Source organism: Hippocampus comes, unplaced genomic scaffold (genome assembly GCF_001891065.2).
Source record: "Hippocampus comes isolate QL1 unplaced genomic scaffold, H_comes_QL1_v1.1 scaffold214, whole genome shotgun sequence".
NCBI lineage: Eukaryota > Metazoa > Chordata > Actinopteri > Syngnathiformes > Syngnathidae > Hippocampus > Hippocampus comes.
In genome coordinates, this window is record NW_017804875.1 from 1,099,385 (window position 1) to 1,121,194 (window position 21,810).

At 45.2% G+C, this 21,810-nt stretch overlaps 1 protein-coding gene across 3 annotated transcripts in view; it reads left to right on the forward strand.

The window, feature by feature from the left end:
- sema5ba (sema domain, seven thrombospondin repeats (type 1 and type 1-like), transmembrane domain (TM) and short cytoplasmic domain, (semaphorin) 5Ba) overlaps positions 1 to 21,810 on the forward strand; it is a 61,444-nt gene that overhangs the window by 20,532 nt on the left and 19,102 nt on the right. For all 3 annotated transcript variants that reach the window (XM_019880693.1, XM_019880703.1, XM_019880711.1), the window contains exons 5-13: positions 5,720 to 5,782; positions 6,463 to 6,561; positions 7,249 to 7,462; positions 11,177 to 11,462; positions 15,493 to 15,628; positions 15,713 to 15,920; positions 15,998 to 16,205; positions 21,336 to 21,453; positions 21,566 to 21,750. In XM_019880693.1, the coding sequence (XP_019736252.1) occupies positions 5,720 to 5,782; positions 6,463 to 6,561; positions 7,249 to 7,462; positions 11,177 to 11,462; positions 15,493 to 15,628; positions 15,713 to 15,920; positions 15,998 to 16,205; positions 21,336 to 21,453; positions 21,566 to 21,750 (1,517 nt within the window). The remainder of the gene's footprint in view (positions 1 to 5,719; positions 5,783 to 6,462; positions 6,562 to 7,248; positions 7,463 to 11,176; positions 11,463 to 15,492; positions 15,629 to 15,712; positions 15,921 to 15,997; positions 16,206 to 21,335; positions 21,454 to 21,565; positions 21,751 to 21,810) is intronic.

Here is a 21,810-nt window from a genome sequence, read left to right on the forward strand (position 1 = left end):
GATACCCCACCCCCCCCCCCCCGTCCCTTAAACCTGTGCCGAGATAAGACAGGGACGCTGAATTATTTTTTTTTTCCCCCCTCCTTTTTCTCTCATTCGACTCCAGACTGATGATATTTACATCATGTGCGAGAAAGTGCCGGTTGGCGCGTCAAATCAAATGTCGCTGCCTGACCTTTGAGACGGTGGCGCTCGCCAGTTCACCAAAATGGGGCTGGGGAAAGTCAAATTGAATGTGATTATCGTTATTTTTTATTTCTTTCCAAGACTGATTCCAATATGACGTGCAGGCTTCAAGCAGAACACTGCAGAACCTTTTTGTCATGCTGGGGATGCTTTCAAGAATTACATTTAATTTCATATTGAATAATTAAATAATGACATGATAAAAATGACATCATGACAGAAAACTCAACATCCGTTCTAAAGGAACTATTAAGTTTCTACAACAGCATTTACAGTATTTTCATATTAGATAGTGGACTTTAAAAAAAATAAAACAATTTTGTGATGACAGAACAGAAGTTGGTTATTTATGCATTTATGTAAGTATTAATATGAATAATAATGATTTTTTATTTATTTATTTTTTTTTACTGTTTAGTTGGTTGGTTGGTTGCTTAGTTGGGTCTTTTTTTGTTGGTTAGTGGCTTGTGTGGTTAGCTAGGTAGTTGGTTCATAGATATGCTATTTCAGGTTCGTTCATAGTTATACTTTTCACTTAGATGGTTCGGTACTTAGCTGGTAAGTTAGTTCATTTATTAGTTGGTCAATTAGTTGGTTGTTGGGTTATTCAGTTGGTCCTTTTAGTCGGTGAGCATATTTTTTGCTTTGTCAGTTGGTTGATGAGTCAGTCCTGTTGCTTAGTTAGTTGTTGGTTAGTTGGTTCATGATTCAGTCAACTGCAGTAACGTTGATTGTTTTTCGCTGAAGAGAATGAAAATATGCCAGTGAATACAGTGGACCCCTCAATTCCCGGGGGACAGGGACCAGGCCCGATGACGAATAGCGTAAATCTGTGAGTAATTGATACCCACTTTAGTAGCCATTACAAAAAAAAAGTTTTAAACTGCATTTCTCCTATCAGCTACAGTATCAGTGGGGAAGAAGTACAGCAAATAAGCAAATGTGGATGTCATGAGCTGGTGTACCCAATGAAGTGTCTGGTGGTTGTACAATACAGTACAGTACAGCGCTCCCACAGTTCAGGCGGAGGAGGAGGAGGAGGAGGAGGTCCCCCGCCGGGCCAGACATTGAGTGGGAGGCGGCAGAGCGCGCCGTCTCACGCTGGGCTCCTCTCCTCACCTCTGCGCTACTACTTCCTGTCGTCAGGTGGGGAGCGCCGCTTCTCGCCGGGGCACTGGAAAGACGCACTTTTCCGCATCACTTCAACTCCTACACGATTGCTGCTTTTAGATTTTTAAAAGTCTCTTTAGCAGACATTTGCTCCAGGTTGACTCAACTACTGTAGTTGCAAAATGAAAAAATATCACAAAGATATAGTCGTGATCTCATCATAGAAACGGACGGACTTTTTCTGTGGAAAAGCAATCGATTTTAGGCTAAAAGAGAATGACTTAACCAGCAGTGATCTTGCTGCTTGGATTCAAGCTACCTTAGCCATCATGAGCTCCTTCATCATCAATATTATTCTCACTGTGACCTAGAACAACAAACCCTGATTAGGTACACTTTTTTTTTTTAGTCAGTCGGGCGGCTAGTTAGCTAGTAGGCCGGTTGGATGGATTTTCGGTTTGAAGGTGAGTTTGGTAGTTTGTCAGGTTAATTACTATGCTGGTTATTGGTCGATCAGCTGGCTCGTCAGTGCGTCAGTTGTTGGTTGGTTGGCTGCTCAGTTCATTTGTTGGTTAAGTGATGGCTCTGTTGGTGGGTTGATTAGTTGGTCACTCGTCGGTTACTTTGTCATTTCATCATACCCTTTTATTTCATTCGTCAATTTGTTTGTCATTCTCTTAGTTATATTGTTCACCTTGAGTTGGTAGGATTACACACACAACCCCCCCGCCCCAAAATACATAATGGATCACTTCAAAACTTACTCAAGGCTTTTTGCTTGGGCTAAGGAGTAAAGGAAGGAATTTAGTGCTTGCGTTGGGGCCAGATGTGTGGGGCAGCAACTAATCATATCTTCATGTGAGTACATAGCATAGTGATAGTCAACACAGTCAATCAAGAGAGTGGCCCCGCCCCCTTCCTTGGCAGTCAATCGCCGTGACTTGCTGACACCAAAACAAAACCAACCGACGCCTCTCGACAGCCCAAGACAGCCTGATGGGATGACGTCATGGCCAACACACACACGCACGCACGAATGAAAACATACACACACACACAGAAAGAAGCAGTCGGATGCCTGTGCCATGAATCACTGCTTGGGGCATTGCCATTTTTTCAACCTCGTCTCCAAGGATCCCTGTCGGCTTAACCCGCTGACCTTCACCACAAATATCCCCACGAAGAGCCCCTCTCAAAACACATACACAGGCTCGCGCGCGCACACACACACACACACACACACACACACACGCACACACGCACACACACACACACACACACACACAGAGCCCATCTCTGTCGAGCTCGTCCTCGCTGTGCTGGAACAAAGCCAAAGCCCTCAACACCCCCCCCCCCTTCCCCTCAGAGCCAAAGCCTGAATGAGTGCAATCAGCAGTGCAATCTGGGAAATGAGCGGCCGGACTGCAGGTTGCGTTGCACAAGAAATACGGCGACCCATCTCAAATCTAATAAGAGAGATTTTGTTTTGTTGTTGTTGTTTTTTTTTAGCTTCACTCAGACATGAATCAAGCTTGTTAGCATCGAATTAAAATAAAAAAGTCAATAACAATACTTGTTGAAACACAGACATTTATAGGTAATACAAAACAGATTCACTGTCATGATTTTTTTATAGAGAATTGAAGTGTATGCATTTTACATTTATATCATATTTTGATAATAATGAGGATATGGAACAGTGTCTACTTTTTCACATATTTCGATTGGTTTTTGCGGTGCCCCTATGGAGGGAGAACGAAAGCAAAAAAGGACAAAAAAAAATCATCTATTTTATTTTGAAAGTGGCTCAACTGTGTGCAGGTGAGCAGCGCAGCATGTCGTGTGTATTGTGTATTGTCCTCTCCAGCGTGCGCACATGAATATTAAAGAGCGTGATTTCCTGGCGGCCGCACAATAAGACTTATAATGGAGCGTGCGCTGTCCTCGGCGTGCCACATTCCGCACAATTAAAGGCAGCTCTGCTTGCCCGCCGCCACATTTTACATTTATTTTCTGCTCCTTCCACCGCCACATTTTGATTGCGCGCGCCCCGAGCCCAAGACGTGTGTTGGAGTTAATTTCCATCCATTAGGCAGGCCAACAAGCTAACCTGACAGCGGATTCTTCCCATTTCTCCCCAGCCGCCGCACATGAACCAACACGCGGGCATTTGCATAAAGCACACTCGGTGGCAGGGGGGGGGGGAACAATGGCGGCGGGGTGTCAGACCACGCTAATCAAGGCTTAGACCACATGTGGCGCCGCGCCGATAAGGACGACCTTACCAGTCAGTCACTAAAGGTCCTTTACCTGTCATTCCCGTTTGCTACCCGTCATGACAATTCAGTGCAAGTCACGAGCAGTGATCCTGATCAGTCATTGTCAATCATGACCCATCAATATCGATCATGATGCGTCACTCCTGAATTTACTAGTCACTGCTTGACATTTTCAGTCACTAACAGTCACTTAACAGTCATCATCAGTCACCACAAGTCATTATCAGTCAGTGCAAGTCACTAGCAAACAGTGATTGTCTGATGTAAACACGTGCTACCAATCACTACCAGTCAACAATGATCATTACCAGCCGCGACTGATTATTACCGGTCATTACCAATCACTATCAGTCATTAGGAGCTAGTTTGTAAACTGGTTACTCACTTGATTAGCTAGTTTGATGGTTCCTTGGTTGGTTAGTTGGTTTGTTGGGTGGTTGTTGGTTAATTGGTCCGTTGACAGGTTGGTTGGTTAGCTTGGCACTTTATTTGTTGCATGAATTACAACGCCATGGTTTGCAATCATGACAGTTAAATTGGTAGTTTGGCTATAGTTAGTTTGCTAGCCCCTTAGTCACGTGCCAGCCTCTTGGTCACTTGTTTGGTTGTTAGATTGTTTTTTTTTGGGGGGGGGGGTAGTTCGCCATTTTATCAGTTGCTTTGTGGGCTCATTAGCCATTTACAGATAGTCAGTCCTTTGGTTGGGTGGCCATTACTTAGTTTGTCAATTGGTTGGTTAGTTATTTGATTTGTTGACAGGTTGTTTGTTTGCTAGTTTGTTAGTCCTTTTTATGGGGGGAGGAGGGAGGGTAATAGTTGTCATGTTTCCATATTCATGTGGTTACTCTGTCAGTTTGAGTCGGGTGGTTGGCTCGTCAGTTTGGTAGTTAGATTCTTTGGTTGCTGTTTAGTTAGTTAAGTTCGTTGGTCAGTCAGTCAGTTAAAGACCATGCAACTGATTTTGGTGCAGATTCAGATGAAGGAAAAGGAATTTAATGAATTACCTGTAGAGTGTGCTTGTGTGAATTCAGTTTAAGATAAGAAATCCTTTATTAGTCTCATTGTTTTTCTGTTGTACAAAACTATAATGAAATGTTCACATTTAATGATTACATTTGGCCAAGGCTGTGTGTGTGTGTGTGTGTGTGTGTGTGTGTGTGTGTGTGTGTGTGTGTGTGTGTGTGTGTGTGTGCCGCAGCGAGGTGATGAACGGCTCAAAGAATAGAATAAGTCATTATAACGGCGACTAATTAGCGTGTGCTTGATGTTCTGGGATTATGGATCCCAGTCGGAGAGAAAAAAAGAGAGTGGTCGCCAGATTAAAGTGCTAGCGTTGTGTCACCTGGCAAGTCTCTTAAGATCCAATTAAAAGTGTGTGGAAGTGCCATTAAAAAAAAAATGTGTGAAAACAAACCAAGTCAAAGAACATTTTCCCAGCTGAGCCCCCGCCCCCCCCCCCTTCCCCCCCCTCCTCAGGCACACCTCACCGAACGCAACCCGCCGTAACAACCTCACCGTAGCAACCCCGTAACACCATCTTGCTCAGTGTTTGGGACCATGTGGTGCGTCAACACATCTGCTTCATTCTAATTAAAGACAAAGACTGATTTTTTTTTTTTTTAATTCTAATTTTCCCATGTTGCTCTTCTGTAATAAAAGCAACAGACACAGAATTGGCGGCTACATTCTACCTGATAAATTCCTGGCTACAGAACCAGATGCAGGATGGCGGCTGCCAGAAAAGGCGGCACAGCGGTGTCAATTTCGAAAGCTGTTATTTCCAACGTTGTGTTGAAAGCAATTGAAGCTGTCCAACACCACTGAATGGTTGAGATGTTTTTAGGAAATTTAAGGGGAAAAACCTTCCAGTCTGCATTCCTCCACTGATAATCCGTCGTCAACGGCGATTGGAAAAGCGATTGACATGCTAGCGCTAATGCTAATCTATCTTCCTGTTCAATCAGGTTCATGTGTTGTTGTCGTCATCGTTGTCGTGTCGTTTTTCTCATGGGCTGCCTGATTGGAAAAAGATTGACATCCTAATGCAAATGTTCATCAGTCGTGTCAGTGTGAGCCACGTCTCCAATTGTGCTGTCTGACTAGTCGTCGGCATCTCTCGCTCTCTCTCTCCTCTGGTTTCCTAGGCGACGGAATGGGCGCCCGACGACGAGACCAGGAGGTCCTGTCAGAGCAAAGGCAAGATGGAGGTAGGGTGAAAACTTCCTGTCACCGTTTGAGGAAGGGCCAACCCTAATCTTGGCATGAAACCCGAAAGCTGTCTTGAAACCAATTTTTTTTTTTTTTTTAACTTCAAAGACCCCTACCTGAAACAGGAGCAGTTGATGTAAACACAGCGACAGGGTAATTTTCAGGAAAATCAACTTTCCCTGCTCGTCGCGACAAATATTAGCGCGTCTGGTTTTGACTCGTTTTGTACTGATTGCTGCCTCATTCTCCCAGCGCACGCATACAAAGGCGTCCAATCAATTCTCTTGGAAATTAGCTGCCTGGCATCATGTCTCGTCTTTGTCGTAGCACAAAAGGCGACAAATGGCCAAGCCATTTACACACGCACGCGCGCATACACTGGCAGATTTACCATCAGACGAACACAAGCAATTGGTTGGGGACGCGAGACCCCCCAAACGTCTCCTAAAAACTAGTTCTTCGATTTTTATGCAGTAACTATTGTTTCAGTGTTAATTCACATGCTTAAAAAGACATCAAAAAGTAAATTCGATTATCATCATTTGAAGTCCTTGCGCGTGTGCAGACTAGATACAGGAAACGGATTAAATCAAAATACTCCAGAAGGGTTTTAAGGACTAGTGACTCCAAACACACAACAAGTGCGTCGCGTTTGTCATGCGGCGCCTTTCTTGTGCAGGTCGAGTGTCAGAACTACATCCGAGTGCTGCTGGTAAACAAGACCCAAGTCATGACCTGCGGGACCAACGCCTTCCAGCCCCTCTGCACCACCAGAGAGGTACCAGGCACCAACTTCTTCGAAAACTCCCATAATATTAAAAAAAAAAAAAAAAAAAAAAGCACGCAGGTGGTGTGTCACAGAGTTAGATTTATATATGCAGTATACATACATATAAAATTCCCCCAAATTTATGAGTAGTCATGTCACCAATATTTATGACACCCTCCTTTCTCACTCTGTCCACCTTTACCTTTTTTTTAACTAAACATGCGCCCCATGTCAAATGTTAATTTCAATTATTATTATTTTTTGGTCATGTTGCGGGCCGCAGAAAAATGGATGATGGGCCATAAACGGCCCCCGAGCCGTAGTTTGGATACCACTGCTCTAGCACTTCTTGTCACTGCTTGTCACGTTTCAAGAAACAGCGACACGTAAATATGCGGACTGCACTTTTTGTTTCTTTCATTTCCCGTTCATTTTGAATGCCCAGTACAACGACACGAATTTGTCTGGATCAACAAAAAACAGCTCGCAAGAGTTGAATTGAAGAACTCAGCTGAGCTGTCCAAAAGGTTTCCTCGATCGTAGCCCAAATCACCTTTCACGTTCTTTCCTCAATAGCCGTGGCATTGCGTGACCCAAAAACGGTGCTTTTTAGCACGCCATCTCATCATTCGTCTTCGACTCGATCGCAACAAATGTGACTTGGTTCAGCCGAACACCCTCCGTTCATCGTTCCAGGTGGGCAACATGAGCAAGGTGTTGGAGCGCGTCAACGGCGTGGCCCGCTGCCCGTACGACCCTCGCCACAACTCCACGGCCGTGCTGACCGAGCGCGGAGAACTCTACGCCGCCACCGTCATTGACTTCTCCGGACGCGACCCCGTCATCTACCGCAGCCTCGGGGGGATGCCGCCGCTTCGCACTGCCCAGTACAACTCCAAGTGGCTCAACGGTAAACGGAGCGCCGTGTGACTGGGTCATTTCTGCCGTGCTTTCTTTTTGGTGGACTCGCCGAAAGTTTCGCTGAAGTACGAGACATTTAGGCGGGGTGGGGGGCGAGGAGGGAAGTGGAGATGAAAGTGAGGAAGCGCGAACCGCTGAGGACGTGTCGGGAAGTTTCTGGAAGGGCGATGAGGGACAACAGTGGAGACTGATGATCAGTGAGCAATGTCATTATTCCTCACGGCGCAGAGGGGGGTGTGTGTGTGGGGGGGGGGAGTACTGCTGCGCACACACCGCACCACACACAAACATGCACTACACCGCACACCCACCTGATCATATGCACTTCACCACGCGCACGCACACAGACACACACACACAAACTTCACTACACACATAACTACATACTCACAAACATCTGACATCTGGCATACAGACACCTGTCCACACACACACACACACACACACACACACACACACACACAGCTCACTAAACCCAAACCAATGCATCCTCCAGACTTGACGACACACGCAGCTAACCACATGCACTTCACTACATGCTATCACCACAACGCACACACGCACACACACACACACACACACACACACACACACACACACACACACACACACACACACACAGTCTGTCAGTGTTAGAGAATTGGCTTTCTACTGGATTGGAAGGTGAGAATGAAAATCTCATTTCCAGTGCTAAGCCGCCGCAGCGGTTCAGACGGCGCAAAGCGGGGGGAGGATGACGGTGGGGGCCGGATCCAATCAATCTGTTCCCTCGCGGGATTGGTCGTCATCCAGGTGCTGACCGATTCTCTCGCGTCATGTGTCGGAATGGCACAAAGTGCTAACATTCAAGACACGTGAACGAGTCTAAATTGCATGTAAATTTGGTGGGGGGTTCTTCTTGGTTTTTTTTTTTTTTTTAATCTTTGCATGCCTGCCAAATTTGAATTTGCTATCATGAGTAGACCCACAAAGAGAGGTGCTATTTTCAGATTTTTTTTTGGGGGGGGGGCATTTCCAGGGGTCCTTCAAAGACAAAGCCTTCCTGGAATTTTTATCTATTTATTTATTTATTTTTGGTCAGAAATTTGAAGCACGTATACTAGACAGATGGGTGATGCTAAATTGTGAAGGATTCAAGTTTTAATCACTGCGTGTGGGTGGAACATAGCCGTAAAAATTTGATGACTCACCATAAAAGACCAAGCTAATAACCCAACAAGTTTTTTTTTGTTTTTTTTGTTTGTTTTTTTTTGAGGAAAATTAACCCCCTGACGTCAGTTTAATTTAGCAATGCGTTTTGGTGAACAAGAAAGTCTCAAGACGATGTGCCTGAAAAGACACAGGAACTGGACCATTTTTTTGCTTGAAGCTGCAATTTTTGGTTCTTTTTTTTTTTTAATCATTTCAAGGGTTCTTTTGGATTGTTTAAAATGTTTAAAATCATTTCAAGGGTTCTTTTGGATTGTTTAAAATGTTAGGCACCCAAAGCCAGTTTAATTCAGCAACATGAAATTTGGTTGGCTTGTCTGTTTTAACTAGATCGACCAAAAAAAAAAATTCTGTAAAGAGACAGCAATTTGGCCATTTTTTGTTCGAAGCTGCCAATAAATCTTCATTTTGTCATTTCAAGTCGACATTTGAATATTCTGAAAATGTAGCCCCTTAAAGTTTGACTTGGCAACATGAAATTTGATAGGCATGTCTTTCGTGAGTAAACCCACAAAAAAAGTCTGAAGATGCTTGAAAAAGCATCGGGGACTGTGACATTGTGGCTTGAAACAGCCATTTTTGTCATTTAAAGGTGCCCTTTGCATTTTTGTACAAATCATACCCCACATCCAGTTTCATTGAGGAACTTGGAATTTGGTAAGCATGTTCACCAGGAGCAGACCCATTAAAAAAAAAAAAAAAACTCAAGAAGTCATGCCCCAAAAGACACAAGATGTTTGCCATCGAGGTTTGTTAGCAACCATTTTCGGCCCATCTTGGTCACTTCCAGGCATCCGACAAAGACAAACGACTTGTAGAGATTTTGTCTGATTGCTACCAAATCCCCGAAAGTCACTCTCGCTTCCCAGAGCCGCATCCATCACCTCCACAGAGCGCAGCCCACCGCCATCACCTCTCCTCCACCTCTTTGTTTTCAACATCCCCCGTCGCCGCTCTCCCCCCATCCCGCTTTATGGATGGTGGCGCATTTGCGAAAATTACATTTTATGACTCCTCTGTGTTTATGCGAGGAGATGCTAGGCGGCGATATCGCTTACAACAAATGACAGCACACACACGGCGCAATCTTTACTCTGCTCATTATTTCTTCACACCGGCGGCTTGCCGCCTAAAAAGTTGACTGAAGGAAAAAAAAAAATGGAAATGTGACGTCATTCTTTTGAATGTCACCTGTGGCAAAATGGAGGCGGAATATGCAAATGAGCGCAGGACAGTGCTTCCCACGTTTTTCAAATGACATTTTCGCACCGAGTAAATTGTGCTCACCTTTCAGGACGCCGCAGAAATTTCAGTTTCGCTCCATCGACTGCAATCTAAAGACTCACTTAGTCTCGTGAATTTAGTCCTCGAGGAAACTAACATTCATTGACATAAAATATTTCAGTCTTCAATGAACCATCTGTTGTTTTCAATGAGACAAGTGAGTTTTCCTTAACATCAAAGACACTTCAGTCTGCAATGATGCTTTCGATGTTTTCGTAAACATCAAATCATTTTGTCTTCACCGATCAAGTGACAGTAGATCCAAGCCCAAAACATTTTGCTGCAAAGCGGCACCGCTCACCGCTTCATCCGCTGTGACCGGCCGTGAATCAAACGTTGGTGTCGGCGCGTGCAGTAAAGCAGCGGACGCGTGAAGCTAAAGACGAGTCGCCGCATGGATTTGCCATCCAAACATTGCGCCCGTTTTATCACCGGCCGTTTTTCATCTTCTCTCGTTTATACCTTTGGCACTTTTATTGCACGCAATAATAAGCCATGTGAGGGGTCAGCGGTGGGAAAGACCACTGCACCTGAATGCATCACTGCTGGAGCACCCAAAGGGGAGAAGATAAATGTTGCAAATATCTCTGCTCTTTTTTTTATCGACTTTTACGACCCTGCACAAACACCTTGTACTCGGAAGTCATGTTTTTTTTTTCAATTTTTTTAAACCACCACCTCACCTTAACGCCTCATGTCTCGAAGCATCTGAATATTTGGGAACATCGTTTATTACAACAGCACCTGAATGCATCATGACTGGATGAATGCTGACAAAATTGCATCTGGAGAGTGTCTCCAGATGCCCACAATGTGTGAATGCATCACATCACCAAAACATCTTTTTACAAGTGCACCCACCTCAGTACACCCATTTAGAGAATGGCTACTTTCTTCTCTATGACAGCATCCAAAATCTCCCAAACGTCTGAACACTGGAGAGTGTTTTTTTTTCCATAACTAATTACAGTGAAAATATGTACCAGTACTGTTTTCATTTTTGTTAATTAATTTTGGGTTTTTCATCTCTGTCTGTCTGTCCATCTCTCCATCGGTTTTTCTATACATCTGTTGAACTCTCAAATCATCCATCCATTTTTTTAATCATGCACACAAGAAAAATCCTGTATTAAAAAAAAAAAACTAACTAAAAAAACATTTGCCCAAAAAAATGTCTTAAAATTTGGTTTGACTTTTTTTCTGCCGGCAGAGCCGCACTTCATCGCCGCGTATGACATGGGCCTGTTCACCTTGTTCTTCCTGCGGGAGAACGCGGTGGAGCACGACTGCGGCAAGACGGTGTACTCGCGGGTGGCGCGAGTGTGCAAGAACGACATCGGCGGCCGCTTCCTGCTGGAAGACACGTGGACCACCTTCATGAAGGCCCGCCTCAACTGCTCGCGCTCGGGCGAGATCCCCTTCTACTACAACCAGCTGCAGAGCACCTTCCATCTGCCCGAGCAGGACCTCATCTATGCCATCTTCACCACCAACGTGTGAGTGACGCAAAACAAAATAACACTTTGACAAAGCTGCTGGTACTCTGTGGGGGGGGGGGGGAAGAAACGCCCACCGCGGTCACGGGAGTAACTTGAATCTGACAAACGTAATACTAAACGACAATTGAAAGAAAATGAACCGATGAAAGGCAACTCAACGCCTCGCATCTTGGGGCGGCTTTTTTAACGACCGCGCCTGAATGCATCCTATCTCGTGCATCTTTTTTTTTGGACAGCACTGCAATGCATCACATCGAGAATGTCTTTTTTTACGACAGCAACCGAATGCAGCTTTTTTTTTAAATTTTTTATGACTACACCTGAACGCATCACCATCTTTTTCAATGACCACACGTGAAAACATGGCTTCTCGATAGCAGTGGATTTGTTACAAACCACATCAAGTGAACAGCTCGCTTACGACCACGCGACATCTTGAAAAGTGTCTTTTATTCTTTTTTTTTTTTTTTTAAACAATTGCACTCAGCCACACCTTGAACCAGCAGTAGTTTGCCAAGCAACGTTAATCAACAGGAGGCAGAAAGGTGTTTTTGCGCCGTTCCTCCTTTCCAATAGCGAGCACCTGCTGTGTTTCCAGTAAGTCATTTCCTTTGAGTGCTTTCTTCCTGATACTGATGGTGCTTGTTATTCCTCGCCTTCCCTTAGCCTAACTAATGACTCATGACACAAGCTCCTCGTTAGATTACGCTGCAGCATCAGGAATGGTTTGTTCCGGAATGATGGGAATTTGTCTTCCGAACAGAAAGAAAAAAAAAAAGCGATCCCACCCGCCGTATGTCAGGTCTCCAGCTCGCTCACTCACTCGCTCGCTTGCAGATGTTCCGTTGCACACGTAACCAGAACGCTCAACGTCTCCACCAACAACCATTCTAATCGTTTCCATCTGGTGTTTAAAATTTATTTATTTTAATTCCAACTACCATTTTGTTGTCCCTGCAGACTGTCAGGGCGTTACGCACACTGGGGCAATCCCAACCGTGCCGTATTTCTGCTCTGCAAGACGCATGTTCCCATCGTGAGTACGCACTTGACGATGAAGATTTCAAGGCCAAAAGTACTTGATTGCATCACGGTCACGTGACCGTACGAGTCCAAACAACCAACAACAAAAGCGGAGATGACTTCTTTCTCCTCCACACCGTTTAATCTCCTCCTTAAGATGATGGATTGATAATGAAAATAATTAGTACCTGCGGAAGGCGGCTTGTCGAAAGTAATGTGGCGGCTCTCGCGGAGACGCCGGCGAGCGCCGCAGCCGCCTTTTAATTAATTGGATGGCGGCTAAGCTGCCATTACTTACTAATTATGAGCCTCCTTATCTTTTGCGACTCACTTGGATTTACTTCTCACTCAGCACGCTCTCATTTAGGAGTGGCCCAGCCAAAACAACTACTGTAGCACTGTGAAATTTTGTAGGTATGTCTCTTCTGAGTGGACCCACCAAAAACTCAAGAATTCATGGTCCTTTTTGGTCCTTTGTGGGCGTCCTTTGAATTATGGGAAAAATTCAGCCCCCAAAGCCAGTTTCACTTGGCAACATAAAATTTGGTTGCCATGTTTATCATGAGTAAAGCCACAAAAATGTCTGTAAAGCCATGCACAAAAAGACACAGAAAGTATGTTGTATTGATTGAAGTGTCCATTTCAAGTTTTGTTTTTTTTTTTTTAACCACTTCCAGGGTTCCTTTTTTTTTCTTTTTTCTTTTTTTTTTTTTTTTTTTTAATAATGTTTCACTTCACAGCATGAAATTTGATAGACATGTCTTTCATGAATGAGCTCCACCCAAAAAGTCTCAAGAAGCCATGTATGAAAAGACACAAGAACTCTGCTGTTGTTTTTTTGAAGTGGCCGTCTTAGCTTCGTGCTAACCGTTTGCCTCGCGTGCCACCCACCTTTGAAAAGTCATCAAGTGCAGTCGTGTGACCCACGGTGAAGAAATACAAGTTTGTTTGTTTTTTTAACCACCTACTTATGATCTGCAGCAGCAAATATACCAGCGTCACAGACGTTCTCTAGAGTAGCTCAACACTGGCGATGAGCCTTAGCTAGCGTTGCTTTATGTTTTTGCGCAGGTGTTTGCTGACTCGTGAATAAATGCTGCCATTGTTGTGCAGTGTGAAAATATGGATGTAATTCACGAGCGGTGCTGAGTGCTGAGCTAGCCCTTTTTTTTTTTTTTCCCTCTGTGCCCTGCCACACTGGACGTCACTGTGCTGAAACATGGCCTCCGTGTGTGTGTGTTTATGGCTGTTTCACTTTCAGCACCGAAATGAGGTTGGACGCAGGGAGTGTGACATTTTGCTTTGCAGCGGACAAAATTTTTGGTTCATTTTGGCCGTTTCCAGTCGTCTTTCAAAGACAAGCTACTCCTAGATTTATTTATTTACTTATTTATTTTTGCAATCGCTACCAGATTTGAAGCACGTATACCTGACAGATGGGCAACGCTACATTGAGAAGAATTAGAGATTTGGCCATGGCGTGTGGGCGGAACATGGCAGTCAATTTGATGGCTCACCGTAAAACACGTAACTCTCATAACGCAGCTCATTAATTTTTTGGAAATTCAGCCTGCTGCCATTTTCACTTAGCCAGATGAAATTTAGTTGCCATGTCTGTCACGAATAAACCTACAAAAAGGGTCTCAAGAAGCCTTGGCCAACAGGAACATTTTTTTTTCTCCCAAATAGACCATGGTAAGTTTATTTTCTTATTTCTAGTGATCTTTAAAATCTTTTGAAAACTCAGCCCCCAAAGCCAAATTCACTTAGCTACATGAAATTTGGTAGACATGTCTAACATGAGTAGACCGACAAAAAAGTCTCAAGAAGCCATGCTCAAAAATACACAGGATGTCTGCCATTTTGCTTGAAATTGTCTGTTGTCAGGTTATTTTAGTCATTGTCAGTGATCCTTCAAGCCAGTTTTGCCTAGCAATGGGAAATTTGACAGGCATGTCAATCATAAGTAGACCCACAAAAAAAATTAAAACGTCTCAGGAAAACAAACACGAAAAGACACACAATTTGCTTCGACGTGTTGCCCGCCAGCTGGTCGGCCTCCCACAAGTCTCGCCGAGGCCCACTGACTCATGCTGGCTTGGTGACGGACAAGCATGTGGGCGAGACCAGCAAGAAATAAATGCAAAATCAGCGTCGGCAAAGGAAGGAAGTCATTCCCTCCTCTCTCTATCTCACTCTCTGTCTCTCTCTTGCTCTCTCTCCCTCCCTTATTTGACACCTGCTCTCCAAGTGAGACTTTAATTGTGTTCTTATTGACAGCGCTGAGCTGATAGAGAAGCTCAGCCAGGAGCCAAACAAGGCGTGCTGGTGCAGTGTGTGCAGGTTCATTAAGGGGAGAGGATCATGACATGGATGAACACGCGAAACACAATGTTGACTAGCGGAATAACAGCGACTATTTTCTGTTACTCGCTTGTCCCGTACTGTCCTGTCTAATCCGTCTGTATTTGTCTGTGATGCATTTTACTTAGGAGTCAATCAGTTCTCCCTCAAACGTCTCCAGTTGTTTTCAGAATGCTTCCCACACTGTCCCGTTGTCACCCATCCTTAAGAACTCCCATTGTCCCTCCTGTTCTATCCTGCCGTGTCCTGTCCCATCCGTATCATCTCACATTTTGGCCCTACTGTCCAATCCTTTCCCCGCCAATCCATATCTCCCGTTTTTCTCTCCCATCCTGTCCTGTCTCTTTCCCACCCCATATTATTCTCCAACGCCCTGTCCTGACCTGACCTGTCCTTTCCCACATCATCCCATCCTGCCCTGTTTTCTATCCTGCCTTGCCCTGTCCCAATGATAAAATCTCCCATTTTTCCCTCTCATCATTTCCTGTCGCAGTTCCCATTCTGTCCTGTCCTATTCATATCTTCCCCTACTGTCCTGTCCTCTGTCCTTCCCTCCCCAATCCATAACTCCCATTTTTCACTCCCATGCTGTCCTGACCTATCCTGTCCCGTCCTGACCCGTCCTATGTTTCATACCCAGCAACAGCATCGCAGCATCAGCCGTTTGCGCCTTCAACCTTAGCGCGATCACGCGCGCCTTCAACGGTCCGTTCCGCTCCCAGGAGAACCCTCGTTCCACCTGGATGCCCACCCCCAACCCCATCAGCAACTTCCAGGTTAGTCTCACTCTGACCATCCTTAGTCACACCCACAGGAGGACAGGACAGGACAAAAGTGTTGCATTCTGCCTCCATGGTCAGTGCGGTACCATTGAGGATGAGGGTCCGAACGAGGGTCTGACGGAGCGCAGCCTGCAAGACGCCCAACGCCTCTTCCTGATGAACGAAGTGGTGCAGCCCGAGTCAGTGGACCCGCTGGTCATGCAGGACGACGTGCGCTTCTCCCACCTGGCCGTGGACATCGTGCAGGGCATGGACACGCTCTACCACGTCATGTACATCGGCACCGGTCAGTGCAGATAAATCCACAGAGAACGCAGTGGAAATAATCTGCAGAGTCAGGAGTGTTTCTTCTTCCGTGCGCAGAGTACGGCAGCATTCTGAAGGCACTGGCCACGTCCAACAAGAACCTGCAAGGCTGCTACTTGGAGGAGATGGAGCTCCTCCCACCTGGCACGCGCCAGCCAATCCTGAGCCTGCAGATCCTGCACAGCGACCGCTCGCTCTTTGTGGGCCTCAGCGACCGAGTGCTGAAGATCCCCCTGGAAAGATGCTCCACATACCACACTGAGACGTGAGTCCCCGGTCTCCACTTTGCCGCATGGTTCTCCACAGTCTCCCACCGAGCTGCGTTACGACATGCTATAGTTTTTAATGCGGTATTACACTCGGGCAATCTTTTTGCTTCATTATGATCCAGAATCTAGATCCGCTTTGCTGCCCTTCATCTCCTTTCGGATAATACGTGTCTCCAATGTCATAAATACAGGACGCCCCGGTTGTCCTTGGCTGTTGTGAGTTAGCTTGCATTATTTCCCACTGAGGCGTTCAAGGTGGCGTGTTTACCTCAGGTTTCCCGCAGTGCTGCTTTGAAGCAAGGAGGGAAGTCGGTTGAGGCTTCTGCTTCTGCTTCTGTTCTCTTCTCTGTTGGCAGTTAATTCCGCTCAATGCTTCTGCCGCCCTATAGCGGCTGATTAAAACGTCCTAAGCCAGGATTAATTCGCCACCTAAAAAAGTCTTTTCTCTTTTCGAAACCACGTTAGCAGACGGATAATTTGGGGCTGCTCAGTGCTACGTTGTAATGAAGCTCAGAATATTATTAATATCCATCCATTATTAATAATAATTATAACGTGCAATAATTGTGTGTTTGAGGTGATTTAAATTAAGGAAAGTCAGAGCTGTCAAATCACCTTGCACTTCTCATCTCTATTTTCTTAACATAGACCACATAAATATAGATATAAGGAAAACATAACATATATAAGGGATGACATCAGCGCGTTCTGATTGGTTGAATAAGTGCTTTGAGCTTCTTTGATCTTGAATTTAAAATATTCTACTGTTTAGGTGTATACTATAATTTCTGTCACTGAAATGGGGAGAAAAAAATACTAGTTTTCGGCGACATTAGCATTTGCTATGCTAACACTATTTATGTCACAACAGGAGCTCCATTTCTTGTCTTTGGTTAGAAATACTTGCTCGTACACACACACACATTCATAAAAACACGCATTCATATAAACACACACACACACACACACACACACACACACACACACACAGGTGTCAGGGAGTTGATCTAATGAGGTGTCGGCCCCGAGAGGAACACGAAGCTCCCCTCAAGCTGGGGATTGCTTCGCTTGACACTTTTCCCCACTCCTGACTTGTGTCAACGTGTCCGTCATTTCAGCTCTGCACATCGGCGGACATTTTGACAGCTCACCGAAGGTCCTGCAATGGTTAAAAAAAAAAAAGGCTAATATTAGCACATATGGGAGAAGGAGAAGAACCTCAGCGCATAATGTGAGAAATCTTCTCTATTATTCCTTGCAAAAAAAAAAAAAAAAAAAGAGGAGAAATTGTATATTGCAAGGAATGCAGTGGACAAGGTCGGCGGGTTCGGTCACATTATCAAACAAAACAAGGAGCCTCCTCACGCTGACAAATGTACACCAGCAAAATATCTTTCTAATGGGCCACATGTTGCTTCGCCAAAGACGAGCTGATCTACAAGATCAAAGCAAGGCGAGGGCATTGCAGCGGCTACAGCAAAATTGGCTGCCTTTGTGCGTGCGTGTGTGTGCGTGTGCATGTGCGTGCGCCTCAGAGGTGGTAAAAGTACTCACCCTCTGTACTGAAATAGAAGTACAGATACATACTGTCTGCGATAGAAGTAGATGTACAGATCAAACTGCTCTGATGAATTAAAGTGAGTATAAACTGTGAAAATGTCCTTAAGTACAAAAATATTTTTTTTAACTGCAAATTATATAGAAGAAATGGTTTAATGAAAAAAAAAAAAAAAAACGTTCCCAAATTTCGACTTACCTTTCCACCACTGCTTCGTGTGCGTTTGTGCTTGCGTGTCCTTAAACGGCGTGCCGCGTCGCTGTTAGCTCTGCGCGCTAAGTGGTGGTGTTGCGCGTTTTCTGTGGCGGGCGTGAGCATCCTGCGAGCAAATTCAATTAGGTGAAAGTGCTTTTAATGCCTCGCTCTTTTCTCTTATTGATCCACTCGCTAGCTAGCGTTGAGCTCATCCATCTTATTTTTTGGTTACGTTGCTAAACCTTTTCAACAGCACATGATATGTAGGCTTTTACTGATTGCTTACTGGGCCCTGTGTGTGTGTGTGTGTGTGTGTGTGTGTGTGTGTGTGTGTGTGTGTGCGTGTGTGTGTGTGTGTGTGTTGTTGTCCTCTATTTGCAGTGATTAGGTTTGACCCAGCCGCTTGGCACCTGCAGCTAATGGTGGCGCGTTGTCCTCCGGCCGTCTCGCTAACTCACCCCGTGAGCTGATTTACTTTAGCCGCAGCGATTCAAGGCGCTAGCTTAGCCGCATTGCCTGTCATAGCGTTCTAGCTTAGCTGCCATGTTGCTTGACTTGTAGTGACTCGCAGAAGTTGTGCAACACAACTTAGACAGATTACTGATTAAAATAAATGACGATGAAATTGTTGCATATCAATTTGGTGCGTTTGCGCTCCTCATCGATGAGTTTGCTGCATTTACACACTGTGTCCATTTTGCTGCGATATTATAAAATAATACAAACCTCTGAGACAAATATGAACAGTTTTACCGAAAAATGTCACAAAAATGTGTGTATGTGAATGTGTTGAATGTCAGCTTTTGTATTCCATTGAATTTAAATTCTTGTCCATGTGTTTTATTTTGCCATGAATGTTCCCATATGCCTTGGTGGAGGTATGCGCTCTATTGAGTGCCACTCTGTGTATCAGCACGGTGTCAGCACCGGGTCTCTAATTGGACGCCAGCAGTGTTGCATCACACATGGAGCGGCTGACTGGAGCCTGCTCGTCGCCCGGCTGCGCCCCGGGGAAGGAGCCGCTTTTCCCCAGTGGCGAGGGCCTGTCAGCGTGGTGCTCCCCAGGGGGGGAGCTAAAGTGCCCGTCATTTTATTCCCGAGCGTCTGCGCCACGTTTATCGGCTGTGCCGGTCATGGGCGCAATTACACACACGCGTGCCAATTTTTTCACGCCACTGCCGTAAAAGCCGACAACGATTTTTTACGACGACCGGTCGGAAGCGACAATTACGCCACCGGATAATGCGGACGATTGATGGCCGCTGATGCGTCGTTTTGTGGGCCGGTGGCCTGTTTAACATGTACGGTGCATTCCGTGCATGTGAGCTCTCTCTTCTTCTTTGCAGAGAATTAATTTTGACACAAAAAGTTCAACGTCAGAATTGACACTTGACGATCTCATCGGTTCGGAATGTCGTCTCTTCAGCATGCAAGATGATTGCGCAATGCACACCTTTAAAGAAGTATTCATACCTGAGAGGAAAAAAAACCCACAAAAAATATCGGATGAAAAATACTGATCTCATCGGTTCGGAATGTCGTCTCTTCAGCGTGCAAGATGATTGGGCAATGCACACCTTTAAAGAAGCATTCATACCGGAGAGGAAAAAAAAACCCACAAAAAATATCGGATGAAAAATACAGAAATATTTTTTCATGAATATTGAAAACAAATATACCAAACTAATTTCTTAACCCTTTCAAGTACAGCGGTTACTACAGTGGACAGTTTATCATGTTGTGCATGAAAGGATTAATATGATGACCCAATTTTTAATTGAATCTCGTCATCCAGTACCACCATTTGAAACAGTAATGCGAACTGTCTCAAATTTTCCAAAACAATGCGAAATTATCCTAATGGATCAAAAAGGCTGACTGCTGGACTCGAAGAGAGCAAGAATTGAGCAACGATCCGTGACTTTAACTTTGACTTTGACCGGCGCTCAGAGTTCCATTTGGTTGATCTGCAAATGAAGGTGCCTTGGTGAAATGACGCCGCCGACCTTGAGCTGCCGAATGGCACCATTAGACACGGCACCTGCTGTCGCTTCGTTGGCACCCGGTAGCGCCTTTTAATCGAGGGAGGCGTTGACAGGAAGTGCCGTGAAGGCAGACAGGAAGTGCACCTAACGAGCCACCGCAGTCGTCCTTTATCAGACTCTATCATCAGACTTAGCGGCTTAACATTCAATTAGCTGCCATTACAGCCGCTTTGCTTCGGGCTTTTTTTCATGAATATTGAAAACAAATATATCAAACTAATTTCTTAACCCTTTCAGGTACAGCGGTTACTACAGTTAACAGGTTATCATGTTATGCATGAAAGGCTGAATATGATGACCCAAAAAAAAGAATTGAATTGAATCTCGTCATCCAGTACCACCATTTGGAACAGTAATGCGAACTGTCTCAAATTTTCCAAAACAATGCGAAATTATCCTAATGGATCAAAAAGACTGACTGCTGGACTCAGAGAGCAAGAATTGAGCAACGATCCGTGACTTTAACTTTGACTTTGACCGGCGCTCAGAGTTCCATTTGGTTGATCTGCAAATGAAGGTGCCTTGGTGAAATGACGCCGCCGACCTTGAGCTGCCGAATGGCACCATTAGACACGGCACCTGCTGTCGCTTCGTTGGCACTCGGTAGCGCCTTTTAATCGAGGGAGGCGTTGACAGGAAGTGCCGTGAAGGCAGACAGGAAGTGCACCTAACGAGCCACCGCAGTCGTCCTTTATCAGACTCTATCATCAGACTTAGCGGCTTAACATTCAATTAGCTGCCATTACAGCCGCTTCGCTGCGGCTTTATGAATATTTGAGAGGTTGATGTCGCGTATCTGCGAGCTGTGGAGGTGACTTAACATTTACTTTTGGATTATTTTCGAGCGTACTGATGACGCCTCATGGAAAAAGCGGGCTTGTTATTTATGTGACTACGCAGCTTCGATGTCATGAGAGGCGGGTAACGAAGCGAACGTACTGCTGTGATGCCCTGCTGGTTGTCTGCTAGGGTTTTAAGATTTACGCGACAGCCCTGAATGCAACACATTCAAATGAGATGAAATCACTTTTTACGTTACTTAGAATGTTTAGAAAATTCAGCCCATACAGACAGTTTCGCTTAGAAACATGAAGTTTGGGAGACATGAGTAAATCCACAAAAAAAAAAAAAAAGTCTCAAGAAACCATGCAGTATAACGCACAAGAAATGTTGTCCCGTTGCTACCAAATTTGAAGCATGTACCTCATATTGATACATTGTGTATGCATTGCTGGCGTTTTTTCATTTGTCTCAAATGGCTCAATTTAACCTACCTTTTTTTTTTTTGCCTTCCTCTTGTGGCACAATTGCAATTGCGCCTCCTGCAGGCTGTGTTTGGAGGCCCGGGATCCTTACTGCGGTTGGGATATGCGCCAGCGGCGCTGCACAACGCTGGAGGACAGCACCAACATGAGCCAGTGGAAGCAGAACATCACGGCGTGTCCGGTAAGTCTCCTATTTTCCGAGTGCTTGTTCTTGCCCGTCCGTGTCTTGTTTGAAGCTTGAGACTTGAGACGTATGTGACTGACTCCCCATCTGCGGATCTTTCGGTGTCCAGATGCAGAACCAGACCACGCACGGCGCCTTTGGAGATTGGACGGCGTGGCAGGCGTGCAACAACGACGACGGCGTGGACGGCGTCAGCTCGTGTTTGTGCCGGTCCAGGTCGTGCGATAGCCCCGCCCCTCGCTGCGGAGGCAGGAAGTGCGAGGGCCCCACCATTGAGGTGGCCAACTGCTCCAGGTACGGTACGAAACCACGGGTGTCAGCGTATGAACGTGGCGAATGAATGGTTGCAATAAT